General features: G+C 40.5%; 1 protein-coding gene across 3 annotated transcripts in view; it reads left to right on the top strand.

Annotated features, from left to right (window-relative positions):
* Positions 1 to 18,164, top strand: part of VWA5A (von Willebrand factor A domain containing 5A) — a 37,121-nt gene that overhangs the window by 3,944 nt on the left and 15,013 nt on the right. For 2 of the 3 annotated variants that reach the window (XM_040483381.1, XM_040483380.1), the window contains exons 5-15: positions 252 to 474; positions 597 to 772; positions 1,050 to 1,164; positions 5,364 to 5,533; positions 5,786 to 5,874; positions 6,079 to 6,223; positions 6,684 to 6,763; positions 13,685 to 13,799; positions 14,491 to 14,655; positions 14,934 to 15,034; positions 15,327 to 15,580. In XM_040483381.1, coding sequence (XP_040339315.1) covers positions 252 to 474; positions 597 to 772; positions 1,050 to 1,164; positions 5,364 to 5,533; positions 5,786 to 5,874; positions 6,079 to 6,223; positions 6,684 to 6,763; positions 13,685 to 13,799; positions 14,491 to 14,655; positions 14,934 to 15,034; positions 15,327 to 15,580 — 1,633 coding nt within the window. Of the gene's footprint in view, positions 1 to 251; positions 475 to 596; positions 773 to 1,049; positions 1,165 to 5,363; positions 5,534 to 5,785; positions 5,875 to 6,078; positions 6,224 to 6,683; positions 6,764 to 13,684; positions 13,800 to 14,490; positions 14,656 to 14,933; positions 15,035 to 15,326; positions 15,581 to 15,700; positions 17,110 to 18,164 lie in introns of those variants that run through there. The other variant, XM_040483382.1, reaches the window with a different exon arrangement.

Genomic DNA, 18,164 nt, shown 5'->3' on the forward strand with positions numbered 1-18,164 from the left:
TCTTAGGATCTCTAGCATATGCAACTTCACAAAAAATGCTGATGTTGAATGCTCTTTCTGCTATTCCCCTCTAGCTGCTATTTTCCTAAAATCATCTGGGGGGAATAGTCCATCAGGCATTCACAGTAGAGCTGTGACCTTGGCAAGACCAATCACAGGGCTTCTCCATCAGTCTCTGTTTTCCGTACCGCTCGTCTCTTCATTTAGCCATGCCACCTTTGGTATCACCTTCCTTTCCCTGTTATCCGTAGGCCCACATCATCTATGAGAGTGCCATCAGCCACCGCCACCAAGCTTTCCTCCTGGAAGAGGACAAGTGCTCCAGGGACGTCTTCTGTTGCAATGTGGGGAACTTGCAACCTGGGTCAAAGGTGGCACTCACCCTGAAGTACGTGCAGGAGCTGCCCCTGGAAGCGGATGGGGCCCTGCGCTATGTGCTCCCAGCTGTCTTGAATCCTCGATACCGTTGCTCTGGTGAGTATCCTTTCCTTTTGAATACTGGTGGTGGGTTATATAATTCGGGAAACCCCCTCAAGTGTCGTAGGGGTGCTAAGAAATATGAGAAGGGAAAACAGAACTAAGGTAACTTCTTGTAGGATCGCCTGAGGACAGTTGCCTTGATTTGAAGACTCCCATAGTCCCTTTGGATGACTTGCCCTATGCGTTCAGCATGACTGCCACTGTCAGTTCCCAGCATGGCATTGAGACGATCCAGTCCAACTGCCCCTTGAGTCCTATTGAGTACCTTGGAGATAAGAAGACTTCTGCCCAGGTAATTCATAAGAAAGTAATGTTGCCAGCACCCCTGTTCTTTGGGTTCTGGCCTTGTTCCTCACTCAGTCTTTCCAAAATGTTCCTTACTTTTCCCTACTAAGTAGAGGGAATCCTACTTTGTTCCTTCTTTATCCAGAGCCTTCTCTCCATTCTTGCCCGTGCCGCTGATCATGCTCACTCAAGGAAGAAGCCTGTAGCCCGCAGCTCTGACCTCAGCCCCAGGCAGCAAGCAGTGATAGTTCTAACATGGCTCTTTTGCTTGTTCCCAAACTCAGATTTCCTTGGCTGATGGACACAAATTTGATCGAGATGTGGAACTCCTGATTTACTACAGGGAGGTGCATACCCCCAGTGTAGCTGTGGAGTTGGGGAATCCTAAAAACAACCCAGGTATTTTCTTTCTCCCTTCGTAGTTACCTCCTAAAGGGTAACTCTTGTCTTGGAATTTCCCTCAAATTACCCTCACTTTACTTTTCTTCTGTCCAGTAGTAGGTAAAACATTCAAAGAGCTTACATTACCGTTAGATACAATGAGTATCATGTGGTTGTGTCTTAGAGGCAAATTTAAGTGAATCAGTAGATAACGAGATCAAGGACATGGACAAATAATTCACAAGAGGAAACACAACTAGTTTACAAACATAGATGGCAATGATCAGTCTCTACAAGTGCAAATAAAAATAAAATAAAATAAAATAAAATAAAAATAACTGGAAATGTGTACCTCCGAATCCCTTTTATCTATTTCTAGTGTATTTTATTTCTTTTATATATCCCCTTATCTATTATCTATGGTACTAAGAGGTACAAACTTTCAGTTTCCAAACAAGTAAGTCACAGTGATGAAAAGTAGAGCACAGGAAATATAGTCAATAAGATTGTAATAACGTTTGGTGGCAGATGGCAAATAGACTTATTGTAGTGAGCACTGAGTAATGTATAGAATTGTTGAATCATTATGTCGGGTACCTGAAACTAATATAACATGGCGTGTTAATTATACTTCAATGAAAAAGTAAATATTCATTTGTGGGGAAAAAATAAAATGAAAATAATGATGTGACATTTTCACTTTTCAAATTATCAAAGATTTCCAAATCCGATAATGCCTGATCATTCATCTCCATAGATTTTTCATCTCACCCTAGGATCTTAATTTCTAAGTATGTTAAAAACTGGATATAGTCTCTTAATAGTTTTTTAATTTCTTTAATTTCCCTTATTTTCTGAATTTTCCTTACCATGTGTGTACTGTTCCTTATAACTATAACTGGTATAACCCATAGGAGTCTATTGCTGTCTTGGGCCTTCCTGGGCAGCCATGTCCCTGGATTGCAGGGACCAAAGTCTAACTGGAGGTACTGCCACCTCTGAAGCTTTTTTCACATTGGTGGAATGGAAGGATGTTTGGGGACAGTCATAGTCACAATGCTGTAGCTTGGGTTAGGTTCTTACTTCTCTATAACTACACTGCTATGAAGACAGTTTCCTGTAGTTGGTCCTCCAGAGGCCATCCTTCTCTCCCATTGTTAATGTTTGGCCAAGGTCGATTTAGAGCTCCTTAGTTTGCCCTCACTTGTTCAGCCATTTTTTCTCTGGGCCAGTTGTCCATGCTAAAGCCGGTAGAGGGGCTCCCAGCCTCAACCAGATTTGCTCCAGCTCTTCTTCCACTAAGCTCCATGCCCTGTCTTTGTACATTAGTTTTGTCCTTTTGTACTGTTTTTGTCCTTTCTCTTTGGTGGCTCCCCCTTGGGTGCCCATGAAATACGCCCACAGCAGCGACCTGGTCTTCAGTCAGGATTATTCTAATCCACCAGAGAAAGTTTTATAGTGCTGAATCTTAAAAGGTATGGATTAGGATCTCAGTTCCTTTCCTTCCAAGAAGTTCCCTTGGCCCCTAGGCAGAATTCCTCATCTGTTCTCTATGATGGGCTCTGCGGGCCAGAGCGGGATATCAGGGGAAGCCTTTATGATCTTGTGAATCCCCTTCTAGCAGGGCCGCTCAAATCTCACTTTCTAGATCATATATCTGGTCAAGATGACTTTCTGTTCCCATTCATCAAGGAAGAAAATGACAAGTGGCAGCTTGGCTCACTAAACCCACTGACAGTTCTACAAAATGAAGCATACTACCACATGATGAAAGTACTTTACATACTTATGTACATATGTATACACATATTTTAAAGTGTATTTATTTTGAGAAAGAGAGACGCATGATCTGGGGACAGGCAGAGAGAGAGGGAGAGAGAGAACCCCCAGCTGCACTGTCAGTGCTAAGTCCAGTGTGGGGCTCGAACCCAGGAACTGTGAGTTTATGACCTGAACGGAAATCACGAGTCGGACGCTCAACCGACTGAGCCACCCAGGCGCCCCCCAATATATATATATATATATATATATATATATATATTTTTTTTTTTTTTTTAACTTAGAATATACTTGACCATATTAAGAACATGATTTTTAAAAAGTTATATGTATAATTTAATAAAAATAGCATAAAAAGTTGGTAAATAATTTTCCAAAATTGTTATTAAGAGCTTAACCTGGGGCGCCTGGGTGGCGCAGTCGGTTAAGCGTCCAACTTCAGCCAGGTCACGATCTCGCGGTCCGTGAGTTCGAGCCCCGCGTCGGGCTCTGGGCTGATGGCTCAGAGCCTGGAGCCTGTTTCCGATTCTGTGTCTCCCTCTCTCTCTTCCCCTCCCCAGCTTGCTCTCTGTCTCTCTCTCTCTCTCTCTCCGAAAATAAACATTAAAAAAAAAAAATTAAAACGCAACTTGTCCTCAGCTTTACCAGACCCAATGTCCCTTGTAATAAGGATTCTGTAAAGCTCCTTTAATATCCTAGAATGAAATTTATAGAAGACATAAATAAGCATCAACAAGATGCTCTGATTTTAAAAGAATGAGAAGTAATTTAAAATAGGGGCGCCTGGGTGGCGCAGTCGGTTAAGCGTCCGACTTCAGCCAGGTCATGATCTCGCGGTCCGTGAGTTCGAGCCCCGCGTCGGGCTCTGGGCTGATGGCTCAGAGCCTGGAGCCTGTTTCCGATTCTGTGTCTCCCTCTCTCTCTGCCCCTCCCCCGTTCATGCTCTGTCTCTCTCTGTCCCAAAAATAATAAATAAACGTTAAAAAAAAAAAAAAGAGCTTAACCTGAGTTAAGGCCTCAATTCAGTTCCTTAAACATGTATCACTGAACCCTTAACATAATCTTGAGTCAGGTATTACTACTTGGATTGTTCAGATGAAGAAACTGAGGCCAGCAAGCAGAAGAGCTAGGGCTTGAAATGTCTTATTTAAAAATGAGGAAGCAGAGACTCATAAAGGTGAAAATAATTTGAGCCAAGCCAAAGGAATTATAGTAGAAATACCTAGATAGTGCATACTGTATATCTGGCATTGTTCTAAACACATTAAACATACGCACCCGTTTCATTGTCACGGCAGATTGTCTGATTTACCAGTCCAGTGCCAATCCCACTACAATAAGCTGCCTCTTTAAATAGAATGGAATTTACCTTGCCCAAAAAAAAAAAAAAAAAAAAAAAAAAAAAAAAAGCTACCCTTCCATTCTGTATGCAGCGATTTGGATTTTTTAGAAGTTATTCTTGAACTAGCATTCAAGCAAATATTTGATGAGCTGCGCCCATTTCATTTGGAAGCCAGTTTGGTCATTGGGGTATCCCAAGGGTGAGATTAAAACGAGCCACATCCTGTAGTCGTACTGAATCCCAAGGCTACTGAGTATTGAAACCTATAAATCCTGGAATCACTTTATAACAGTAAGATATGGGAATTTAATTCTTTGTCCTCTTATATTCTCTGAACTGTAAAACTGGAGTGGATCTAATCACCCAGCCATTCTCACTTCATCTCTGTCTCAATACTAACATTTCAATTCTTGCATCAGTTTTCACTTGTTCCTCAAAATAAAACCAAAGCTTTGACAGCCTGGTAAGATGGGTCAGGCTCCCATGGTTTCCTTCACAGTGTTGCTTGGATGATGCTGTTAGAGTCTAACACACATCCCACTTCCGGAGAGTATCATTAAATGTTTCATCCCCAAAGCAGAGGACTTTCCTTGGTGTGTATGACACTTATACTTCCAGCTCTTGCAAACTGCCAACTTAGGAGTTGCCCATGAGCCTTCATTATTTCAAAAGTATAATTAAAGACCTAAACAAGGACCCACATAATAAATTTCCTATTGATTTAATCTGAAGAGAAGGTGTCCCTGCCAATAAATTAGCTCGATTCTTCTGGCAGATTCCAGAACATTTTAACTTCAGGCATTTCACTCAATTACCTCCCTGCTAGGAAACTAGCATCCAATTATATATTTTAATTATTGGTTGTACCTGTGACCTCTACCTTCTTTTTTTCTTCCATATCTTTTCTGCTTCTCTATCTTTTATATGTTTATAACTCACCCCAAACCCTCTGCCAGGATATACAGTATGAAGAGCAAATAGCATTTTAGATTTGGACTTTCTCAGCTCCCTATGTAACTGACTACACCGATTCTTGGGGTCTTCGGTATTCTTGGGTTCCTTTTCATGTTCTGGTGTCCTTATCTTTTCAAATTAGATGGTTTGATGAAAGATCCATCTGCGATGGTGTGTTTCTACCCAAATATCCCAGAAGTTGAGCCATCAGCTATCTGTGGAGAATTCGTCTTCCTCATGGACTGCTCAGGGAGTATGCAGTGCCCCATAAGTAAACAGGATAAATCACAGTTGCGCATAGAGGCAGCCAAGGTAAAGCTAGTTACTTTCTTTTTCTGGTCACGTGCACAAAGGAGGATGAATCGCAAGAGTTAAATTGGGGTCCATCTGGAACTTTCCCCTTCTGAGCTACGTCTAACATGACCACTCTGAGAATAGCCTTGGGATATAAGGGCCTGGAGTCATGAAATGTGGGAAGGCCCACCCCTGTAAGAATTACACTGGGAGGGTCTGTGTGTCTGGGAGGAGCCTGTCTCACTGTCTCCTTGTACTCTCTTCCTTCAGGAAACACTGATTTTGCTGCTGAAGAGTTTGCCTGTAAACTGTCATTTCAATATCTATGCATTTGGATCTTCCTTCGAGGCATTCTTTCCGTAAGTTTCTAGAAAGCCTACAGAGAGTCCAAAAGGAAACTTCAAAGACAGAAGTAGATTGTTAGAGGGGTTCCTTGCACAGTTGACTTTGGCATTGGGTGTTTCAGGTGAGGTTGTTTATAGTGGGGGTATCTCAGTTCAGGGACTTGATACTGGGTAGTGTTGAGCAGCTATCGTATCATTGGGCGTGTTTGTTTTTCTCAGGAATAGTGTGAAATACACTCAGGATACCATGGAAGAGGCACTGAGGAGAGTTAAACTTATGCGGGCGGACCTAGGGGGCACGGAAATCTTGACACCACTCCAGGTCATTTACAGAGAACCTTCCATCCCGGGCCACCCCCTACAGGTAGGAACAACTGGAACAGAGCCAGCAGAAGGCAACAGAGAGAATGAAATCTCTGTTCAAGAATCCATCCCCCTGAGCTTGGTTGTAGGTTTATTAAAATAGGACATAAATTTCAGAGTCTTCTATCATACAGTGAAGAGAATAAGACAAGACAAGAAGCGTTTAATAGAATTCCTTTCCTTAGCTCCATGCTGTGGGCGGTGGGTGGTGGAAGTTATTTTGTGGAGTCCCACAAAAGTTTTAGATGAGACGAGAAGGGGGAGGTGATGAAAATCCCAGGTCCCGAACAAGCCGTGTGAGAATATGGTGCAAGTGACCATGGAACGTTAGGGACCTCACACCCGTCTGAAGGGGCTGTAGTCTCTGGAATGAAACAGTTGATTTTTCCCAAGGGCAAATTCTGGCGTCTTAAAAAATGATCTTCACAGAGATGTGACGAATGTCTTCTTTCTATCTACAGCTTTTTGTCTTCACAGATGGAGAAGTTACTGACACGTTCAGTATAATTAAAGAAGTTCGGAACCACAGACTGAGGCACAGGTAGGAAGAGAATGTGAGTTCTGGGTGACTGACCCGGGTAGTGGCACATGTAGTTTACTGCCAATTGCTACCAGGGTTGACATTCCTTTCAGAGGAGAGAGTGATTCAAGAATTTTAGTTTTACTAGCTAACAAGCTTTTTCTATATCATTTTCCCCTCTCTAGTAAAAGATAAAAGTCATTTTCTAAATAATGTCTATTATGGAAACAAAAATTGAATAGTAAGACAGTTTAAAAAAATTTTTTTAATGTTTTATTTATATTTGAGAGAGAAAGAGACGGAGAGTGAGTGGGGAAGGGGCAGAGAGACGGAGACAGAATCTGAAGCAGGCTCCAGGCTCCAAGCTGTGAGCTGTCAGCACAGAGCCCGATGTAGGGCTCGAACTCACGAGCAGTGAGATCATGACCTGAGCTGAAGTTGGACACTTAAACAACTGAGCCACCCAGGTGCCCCAAGACAGTTTTTTTTAAACTATAACCATTTTTATCAAAGTAAAACATACACAAAACTACACAAATCACAAGCATACAGCTGGGTGAATCACAGAGTTGATCACTACCAACTTTTATCTCTCCAAAGGAAATAGCTTTCCTGACCTGTAACACCATGGATTATTTTTGCTTGTTTTCAAATAAAAATAAGTGGGTTATACAATACGTTTTTGTTTCTGTGTATTTTACTTCTAGCCCTCAGTAGTATGTTGATATTCGTACCTATTTTGCATGGAGCCGTGGTTAATTTTCATTGGTGTGTAGTATTCCATAGAATAATAGTTATATGTGTATGTATATATATATATATATATATATATAAAGAGAGAGAGAGAGAGAGAGAGAGAGAGTTAGATCTATAGTTCACATGGATTTTGTGTGTGTGGGTTGTGTGAAGTAGGGGCCAATTTTCATTATCTTCTCATGTTGATTTCATATTGACCCTGTACCATTTATTGAAAAGTTCTCACTGATGTACAGTGTCATTTTTGTCACAGATAAACATCTACACATGTAGTAATTGTTCTTGGGTCCTTTGTTCCATCCCATTAGTCTATTTATCTAGACATGTGCCAGTACTATACCAGATAAATTTACGTAGCTCTCTGATAAATATTGATTTCCAATAGAGTAAGTCTTCAACTTTGTTTTTTTTTTTAAAGATTGTCTCAGCTGTTCATGACTCCTTGTATTTGTATTTTAGAATTCGTTTGTCAGTTTTTACCAAAAAAAGGAGACTGTTGAGATACTGATTAGAATTATATTGACTTTAGGGGTGCCTGGCTGGCTCAGTCAGTAGAGCATGTGACTCTTGATCTCGGGGTTATGAGTTCAAGCCCCATCTTGGGCATAGAGATTACTTAAAAAAAGGAGAGAGAATTGCATTGATTTTATAGATCAGTTTTGGGACAAGTTAGTGTTTGTTATATTGAGTAGTCTAATCTATTTAGATGGTGTGTCCATCCATTTATTTAGGTCTTTCTTGATTCTTCTGAATGTGTGTTTCCAATATTTTATTTAAAAATTGAAACCTGTAGAGAAGTTGGAAGAATAGAACAATAGACACTCATATACCCTTCTACCAGAGGTCCGTGTTTTAGCACATTTGCCTCACCTATTTTTTGTCTGAAATATTTGAGAGCAAACCACAGATACTGTAATTCTTCATATGCAAATAATAACACACCTTATCTTCTAAGAACAGGGACATCCTGATGAATAACCACAATGAAACTATTAAACTCAGGATATCTAATGTTGAGATGATACTATCTAAATACAGGCCATATTTGCCAAGCTTTCTAATACTGTCCTTTACAGATTTTTCTTTGTTTGTCTTTGCTTTTGTTCCCAGAGGAAATCTAAGACCAAACATTTTATTTCATTGTTATGTTTCCTTAATCTTCTTTACTCCGGGAGAGATCCTCAGCCTTTCATTATTTTTCATGACACGGATATTTTTAAAGAGGACTATCTAGTTATTTTTGTAGAGACTCAATTTATGTTTGTGTTTGATTACTTAAATTCACGCTTAGGTTAATATTAAATATTTTGGGAAGAAATATTCCAAAAGTAACATTGATTCTGCTGATAGGTTTGACCACTTCGTTAAAAGGTGGTATCTGATGGAAAACTTGGAAATTTTGTAAACATCTTGTTCTCAGCAGATGTTTACTCTGTAGATCCAGCATTCATTGATGATTATTACCCAAATGTTATTACTGTCAGTGGTTGCAAATGGTGATTTTTAAGTTCTGTTAACTTTTCCAGATTAGTTGGCATCTTACTGTAAATAAGAGTTTCTTGGGGCGCCTGGGTGGCGCAGTCAGTTAAGCATCCGACTTCGGCTCGGGTCATGATCTCACGGTTCTGTGCTGACAGCACAGAAAATAAAAATAAATAAACATTAAAAAAAAAAAAAAAAAGATTTTCCTTCCCCCTCCCTCCCTCCCTTCCTTTTGTTGTGCGAATATAGACTTTGGGATTCTTCCAAAATTTTGGATTGTTTTTCAATTTTTTAAGGTTCATTATTTTCAGTTTTCATTTAGATTTTCAAAAATTCCAGTTTTGGCCAGTGGGAGCTGCGTTTCACTTGTTCCTATGTCTTTTTCATGTGTCTCTGTGGTGTTTGAATATTTCCTTTCTTTCTTATAAAAGAGTACAGACTCATCTATACTTTTCCATCCCTATCGCCAGTTATTTCTACAAGAAGCCTAGTTTCTTTCAGTGAAAATGACAAATAGAGGTCAATATTTGAGTATTAGGCATAACTCTGTTATGGGGCTGTTCTTGATTGTAGCCATTTTTGGCAGACTGAACTAGCAACTATTAAAAGAATTTGTTTTAACTGATACCCCTACGTCCAAGGTAATAACATAACATTCTTTCTCTTTTTTCTTCTATTCCATATTTGTGCCTTTTTTCCTCTATGGTGACAAACCTGGTTTCCCATAAAATTAGTAAATGTGCTCATTTCCTTAATCCAACAATACATACAAAATCTCTCTGTAATGTTTTGTAATTCTCTGTGTAGAGGTATTCATGCGTTTGTTATTAGATTTTTCCCTAAATGTTTGATACTCTTTTGATTTTTAAATGTTTATTTATTTATTTTGAGGGGAGGGCAGGGGCAGAGAGAGAGAAGGGGAGAGAGAATCCCAAGCAGGCCCCACACGGCCAGCAAAGATCCAGACATGGGCTTCGATCCCACAAACTGTGAGATCATGACCTAAGCTGAAATCCAGAGTTGAACACTTAACTGACTGAACCACCCAGGTACCCTAGATACTATTTTAAATAGTATTTTTAAAATCATTTTATTTACTGGGCATTTATTTCTAAATAGAAATTGATTATAATAGCTTTTATTCAGTGACTTTGCCTTATTTAAATATGAATTCTAATAGTATATTTGCAGATTCTTATAGATTTTATTTTTCTTCCCTTCCCTTTTGCCATGGAAAAGAACTTTAGTATAAACCTGAATAGATGTGGTCATAGCTGGCATTCTTTCCTTGTTTTGGACTTCAGAGGGAACATGTTCAACACTGCATCAATAAGTATGATTGTTGGCTATAGGTTTTTTTGTACATACCATCAGATTAAGGAAATTTTATTTATTTTGAGAGTTATTTTTTCTTTCTTTTTTTTCTAACAAAAACCATGAATGATTGTTGAATTACATCAAATGCATTTTATGTATCTGTTGAGATGAGTGTTTGATTTTATCCTTTTTTTCTTTTCATGTGTGACTTATAATAACTAGTATTAGACCAACCTTGCCTTTCTGAAATAAACCCAAATTAGTTGTGATCTATTAAGTTTTTTTTATGTATTTTTGGATTCAGTTGTCTGGTAACTTCAGGATTTTTTTTCAACTTTAGGATTTTTACATATATTTTCATGAGAAACGTCAACATATATTTTCTTATACTATTCTTGTCAGGTTTTGATGTCATTGTTATTCTAGCATCAGAAAATGAGCTAAAATTGTCTATTTTTCTATTATCTGAAAGATTTTCTTTTTTAAATGTTTTTAAAAAACAATCTTTTAAGTTTATTTATTTGCTTTGGCAGAGAGAGAGGGAGAGAGAAGGAGAATCCCAAGCAGACGCCATACTGTCAGTGCAAAGCCCAATGCGGGGCTCAAACCCATGAACCATGAGATCATGACTGACTTAAAATCAAGAGTCAGATGCTTAACCGACTGTACCACCCAGGCACCCCTCTTTATTAAATGTTTACTAGAAGTTGTCAGGAGGCCTTTTTTGTGGGAAATTTTTTAAATATCTTTTTTTTGAAATGCTCTATTCCTACTTTTATACATTTTTGCTTTTTATGGGAACTTGTATATTTTATCTGAATTTTAAATGTCTTTGGATAAAATTCTCTTATGCTATATTGCCTTATGCTGTTGTTAAATTTTGTAGAATCTGTGATATATTACCTTTTCATTCCTGATGTTGGGTATTTGTGTCTTCTTTGTTTTTTTTCCTTGCCCTAAATGTTTGTCAATTTTAATAATCCTTTCAGAGCACTTTTGAGGTGTTTTGTTTTAACCCTCTCTATTGTATGGTAGTTTTTTCTATCAATAATGTCACTCTTTCATTTCCCTTTAAATTCTTTGGGTTTATTGGCCGTTCTTTTTCTAACATCTGGGGATGGATGCTCAGGCAGTTGAGTTTTAGATTTTTCTTTTCTAATGTATGCATTTAGGTGTATACATTTAAACATATATATCTGAATCCTAATTGGGATCTGTCATTTTCCATTGGCATCCACGTAAGAGTAGTATCATTGCAACTTTTTAAAGCCTAAATTATTCAGAAGTATCGTGCAATTCCCCAATATTTGGGGATTTTCTATTCTTTTGTTAGGTGTCAGATATTCTATATGAAGAGTTCTAGAACTCCTCTGAGCCTCTAGATGATGTTCTCTTCCCTCTGCAAGGATTGACTCTTTCCTTCTGACAGGTTGGGAGACTAGAAGCAGAGCATCCTAGTCCAATTAGAGCCAAATGAGCTTCAGACATTTGACGGCTGGTTCCTTTCGGATTCATCTCTACCTCTGGGGAGTAGTTCTGCAGGGTTGTGTTAAAAAAAAGCCCTGAGGTGTCTGTAAGGGCAACTTCTCTTTGGAAAGTCCAAGTCTGAAACCGCTTAGTTTTTCAGTCTTTCGAGCCATCTGTTTTGTACTTGGCACTATCTTCAAGGGTAACAGGTAACCGGATACCAGTCCCATCTCTCTTGGCCTCTCTCCTCTCCCAGGTCATGGCCCATACATTCCTATTGTCTTTGAAGCCATTTGATGTTTTCAAAAAGATGGTTAAGAATATTGTATACAGCTTTTCCAGTTCTCTACTGGCTGAAACAACTTTAGCTTTGCTGCGAGTAGTACTGCCCTATGGTGTTCTCCTTTAGGTCCATATCGTATATTTAAGTTCCATTTCACCTGCTTGCTAGCTGTTTGGATAAATCAGCTAAGCTCCCTATCTCAGTTTCCTCATTTGAAAATAAAGACAATAGCAGTATTTTTCTTATGGGTTTGCTGTGAGGGTTAAAAGGGTATACCTAAGTAAAGAATTAGGAACTGTGCTTCACATACAACATGTGCTAGATAAATTGTCGCCATTATTGTAATTACTATCATTATTGTCACCCATAGGAAGCACTTAAGTAAGTCCTAGGCATGTTGTTAGCCATCCATAACTATTGTTTAGATTTAGTTTTACACATACAACACTTAAACATGCACATAAAAGCCCTTCATAAGCCATAAGGAATGTAGGCTACTGTTGCAATGCCACACTGGAAATTTAAAGATGATAATATCAAGATGCTGGCAGGCTGTGGTCTCTAGGGGCATTGTCACAGGTCGGTCACTCTAATTAGAAGTCTGGTTCTTAGCCCTACAAGTTCAGAATGTTATGATGTCACTAGAGTTGGGGATGATGACTCACACTAACCCAATTCAAAAGAGACTGATGCATAAGCCAAAATTTCAGTGCATTAATTTACAATGAGACGTCTCCTTGTCATGCCTTCTAAAAATGCTTATATTAGTGTTGCCACTAATAGGCAGTTTAGTTGGGAAGCCAAATTGTAATTAAAAAGCTATTTAGTGCACATGGATTATGGCAGGGAGAGAACTCTCCAGCTAGAAGAGCAGGAGGTACCCTTTCCCACCCTAGGACTGGTCTTGCCAGGGCAGATATGGCTCTAGTACAATGTTAGCAAGGCGCTGATGATAGTGTCTATTTGATCTTACCTCTCCCACTTTCCCCTACCGTTCTTTGGATTTATTATTAAGATAATTGATGAGGATATGGTCCGAAGATTTTTTTTTTTCTCCTTCTAGGATCAGCGTAATATATATTGTTTTGCCAGGGGGATCTTACGGTCACATAGACCAGTGCTCAAATGTCATCTCTACCATTTGGTAGGTGTGTGATCTTGGGCATATTTCTTCAATTTGTTGGCCCTCAGTTTCTTATCTGCAAAATGAAGCATAAGTCTGCCTCTTAGGAGTCTTGTGATGATTAAATTGCATCATTAGGGGCTCCTGGGTGGCTCAGTCGGTTGAGCGGTCGACTTCGGCTCAGGTCATGATCTCGCAGTTCGTGGGTTCGAGCCCTGCGTCGGGCTCTGGGCTGACAGCTCAGAGCCTGGAGCCTGCTTCAGATTCTGTGTCTCCCTCTCTCTCTGACCCTCCCCCATTCATGCTCTGTCTCTCTCTGTCTCAAAAATAAATAAATGTTAAAAAAAAAAAATAAAAAAAATAAATTGCATCATTAAGGCATTTGGCCTCCTGATTTGGGTCAAGGAACTAGACTAGCTATTTATCTCTTTATGTATTTTTGACTATTATGTGTTAATTTATAATTTCCCTCTGTAGTGTCTGTCTCTAACCTCTCATCCTTGTACAATTGCAGATGTTTCTCCTTTGGGATTGGAGAAGGAGCCTCCACCAGCCTCATAAAAGGCATTGCCCGGGTAGGAGGTGGCACTTCAGAATTTATCACAGGCAAGGACAGGATGCAGGCCAAGGTGAGGACAGGCCTTGTGTTCAGAGGGCCTTGTAATCCAGAGGGAGTGTGGAGCGGGGTCGGGGGGAGACACTGCCGCAAGGGCAGAGGCAACATCTTGACGCCAGAATTCATTTTCTTATATCCATAACGCCTTGGGCTATAATACATAGTGGGGCTCCTTTTGACCTGATGTAAATGGGGCCTACTGCAGTTTCTGGAGAAATGGCATCTGGTCCTAGTAGTTGGAAGCCCAGAGACAAGATGCCAGAGGAGTTCAGGGCTTTGTGTTTAAGACCAGAAAGAAACCAAGGATTGTGACCGTCATGATCCGGATTCTAGATGCTTGCTCAAGGAACACTTTGATGCTCTATCCTATCCTCCATGCAAATGAGACGAAGAGAACAAGAAGGACGAAATATAGTATGTCTGGTAGATTGGCAGAGGCAGTCAATTCATATTCCCATTTGATCAGTGCACACAAGGGAAGGCATCTTCTTCCTCTGCTTATGTTTGTAAGTTCCTCTTTCCGGGGTGCTGCCATCCTTTACTTTATCCTCCCTTACCCCTACCGCTTCCTAGGACAATATTATGGAATAGGCATAACATATACAGTGTTGCATAGCACCTGGTGCATAATAAGTATTCAGCTGACAGTAGTTATTATTGCCGTTATTATTTTTTTGCTTAGTCTGTTCTCTGTCTTCCACCAGGCACTTAGGGCCCTGAAACACGCTCTACAGCCCGCAGTAGAGGATGTTTCTGTGAACTGGGATTTGCCTCGTGGTCTGTCTGCTAAAACGCTTTCACCAGAACAGACTGTCCTCTATAAGGGTCAGAGGTTAATTGTCTATGCCCAGTTGACTGGGACCATGCCGGTGAGTTCCAATTCTTGTTTGTTCCTCTAGTCAGGGTAGTTACGGCCCCGACCTCTGCTCTGGACAATTTTCTTAAAACTGGTGGAGTCTCATCAAATGATCACACTTGTTGGGTGGAGCCCACCTACCCCCTTCTCCATGATTTCAGTTTCTGATTTCCTGAGCTACCTGGGTCCTAGTCAGAAATTTTAATGTGTTGGGTTGGGAGGGGCCCCAGTTGTGACCTTTCTCTTGGTGACCTCTCCCTTCCATCACGTCTACTCTTCTCTACTTTGCAGCCAGAAGAGGGAACAGGAGAAGTTTGCCTCAACTACACACTCCAGGGCAAGAGTTGTGAGAATAAGGTGACATTTTCCCTACAACCCAAGCTTGATGACAAGTGAGAATCCAGTTTTCCTTCACTGTTTTATTTATTTATTTATTTATTTATTTATTTATTTATTTATTTATTTTTTGGGGGGGGTCTCTGCCATCCTTGAGGGTTGACTTCTCTCTCTTAATTTTGGGCCTCAATTGTGTCCCTACAAACACTTCTCCTTTCCGACCCATTCAAGTCTTCTCTCTCCCTTTATCTGGCTTTTTTGTCCCTTTGCCAAGGCTAACTTTTGAGGGCCCTGAGGAACTGGTATGTGTGTGCTCTTCTCTAAGTCACAGGGGTTCTTTTCTTCTAGCTTCACTATTCACCGCCTTGCTGCCAAGGCCTTTCTCCAGAGCATGGACATAGGCTTCGGGGAGACTCCAGCAAAAACTAAAAAAGATGTGCTGAAAGTCAGCATTGACTGTGGAGTCATAAGCTCCCACACAGCTTTCATTGCCATCAACAAGGATGTCAACAAGCCAGTTCAGGGGCCCCTGGCTTGTAGGGACATTCCAAGGCCGGTTCTGCTGGGTGCTGCTGTGCAGATGCCACAATGCAAAAGAGTTGGTGAGTGGGTTTTACCCCATTTGAACTCATGTGACACAAGGGGCCCTAGATACGTAAACACGTCATTTGAAGTAAAAGCTTGTGAACTTGAATTTTTTTTCCTTGCCTCTCCACATCTAGGATTTCTGGATGCTGTGGTCCCTTTCTAGGGGACTAGAAAATATCCCACCGGCAAGGAGATTTTAAATAATCCGAGGGGGGAAAAAAACAAGAAAAATGAAAACAGAAAGTACACATACACATTGAGTATTCACACAGTCTAAATCTGAGGCTGATGTAGCCTATGGAGAATTAGATGGGTAATGATTATACAGGTGGCTGATGGTAGTGATTTGGTGGTGTTAGGGAATGGGTGTCTCAAGCGTCAGTCAGGTGGGCTTGAGTACAGATATTAGGGGCTTGAGGGTTAGGGTCAGGTAGAGAAATTCCCTGGGCAGGATTCTGTGGCCAGAGGGGAATGTGTGATGTTGGTTGTAGAGGCAGGCTTCCAGTTGCACCCAGATTTTTGTTTTAGTGGTACCATTTATTTAAATAGAGTAACTAAAAAAAACAGGAGCCAGTGTAGAGGATAGTATGTTGAATTGTTTTTGAGTACTTTGAACTTGAGATCCCTATGGCATATTCATATGAAGATGTCCAGTAGAAAGATAGATAGATGGTTCTGCCATTCAGAGGAAAGCTCAGGGATGAAGATACACATTTGGCAATATTTAACATGTAAGTAATAACTAAAGTCATGAGAAGAGATTATCAGAAGGCGTGTACAGAGTGAGATGAAAGGGGGATGAAATGGAAACATCCCAGTATCTAGGGATGGGTAGTAAGAGGATTCCCCACACCAGAATGAAAAGGAATGAAGTAGGATGAGAAGAAGTGAGTGCACAATCAAAACAAATGAAATATGATTTAAAAAAGTGGAATTATCAAAGTGTAAGATACTGCAGACAAGTCAAAGTAGAAACTGAAGGGGGACTATTGGGTTACTATCAGAGAAGTTCTTGCTGCTGTAATCAAGGGCGATTTCATTGGCTTCGGTCAGGAAAGAATCCATATTACAGGACGTTAAAGAGTAAAGAGAGGTAGGAAATGAATGTATAGACACTTTTGATAAACATGAAGCTGGAAAGGGAATGGAATAGAGAGTGGTGTCTACAGAAGTTGTAGAGTTGAGGTGGAATTTTGTGTGTTATTATCTCTTTAAAGTTTCAGAATGGGGGAGATTTGAGGATGCTGTAATGCCCAAGTCAGAGTGTCAGCAGGGAGGGCTGGCACTTTTGGGGCGGGGGGAATGGGGTAGCTAACTGAGACAGGTGTCTGAGGAAGTGGGAGACGATGACTTCTAGAGCAGCAGTGAAATCCAGGAAGGACAAGTATTAGGACACTCGCCCACTGTTGCCAGGAAGGAGAGGAAAGGTGGTGGAATTTGATTCCAGTTCACAAACTGAGAGGCAAGTGCTTAGAGTTTCTGTCTGATAGGTTTTCTATAGTTTTAGTGAAAGAGACAGCAAGATTAGCTACTGAGTCTGAGACAAAAAGAGGTAGAAGAGAGAGTTTGAGGAAAGGGTTTCAAGTAGCTCTGTGGACAATTAGTGCAATTCCCAGGGAAAAATAAAGCCTTTGCCCAGGAGTGTTGAGGGTCCAGTTTAGTTTTGATTCTTTGCCTTTTTTAGTGGCACCAAACTAGCAGAGAGGAGCACAGTCCATGTGATTCATTTCGGCAGGACTCAGCAGCTTTGGTGTAAGAACAAAGGCAGCAGAGTGTTGATGTACTTTCAAGGTTGGGGTATTACCGGATGGGTGTCATGAAAAGGAAATCAGGGACATGGAGTTGAAGAGAGTGGTTAGGTGTTGGACCTGGAACTGAAGCTAAATAGGAGACAGACTGAAGATAAAAGGAAGGGGACTATAGGGAAAAAGCAGAGGCGACACAGATATAGAGGTCCAGATGAAGTCAAAGACCAGGCAAAATAGAGATCTCTGAGTTAGAAGGCTCCAAAGATTGGATACTGTATTTAAAAAGTGGGATTTTTTTTTTCAATTTGCTTTTTTTTTTTTTGTACAGGTGGAACAATTCTGCTGGATAACAAGATTCTGGCTTGGGAGGGAGTGGCTGAGGTTGAAGCCATTTGATTTGAGAAAGTTAAGACGCTTTGAATGAGGCTGCTGGATAGGTTATCTACAAGGGCACTGAAATCTCAAGATGATGGCAGGCTGTGCAATGAAGTGGGAGTCTAGAAACTAGCATTCAGATGCTTTTGTGAATAATGGGAAGTGACAGAGAGGGTTGGAGGTTGACAGCAGGAAGAGTATGAGGAAGGTAATCCAGGTGAGGGTAGAGGAGTAATGAGCTGGAAGCCACCTTTGTGACTAACGAGGTTGCCAGTCCCACCTCCCCAACCTGGGTACTTAGACTATGGTACCTCAGGAGAGCGCCATGTGAGAGGGACAGAGAGAGAACAGTTCTGGGAAGAAGAAGATTAGTTTTAAGTTAAGATAAGTAGTTGGAAGAAGCCTCCTGTAATGAAATGAAAGATGCAGGAAAGATCATTGTCGGGTATCGAGTGTTCAGAGGACACAGCAGGAA

Source organism: Herpailurus yagouaroundi, unplaced genomic scaffold (genome assembly GCF_014898765.1).
Source record: "Herpailurus yagouaroundi ecotype Mexico unplaced genomic scaffold, PumYag 161, whole genome shotgun sequence".
Classification (NCBI taxonomy): domain Eukaryota; kingdom Metazoa; phylum Chordata; class Mammalia; order Carnivora; family Felidae; genus Herpailurus; species Herpailurus yagouaroundi.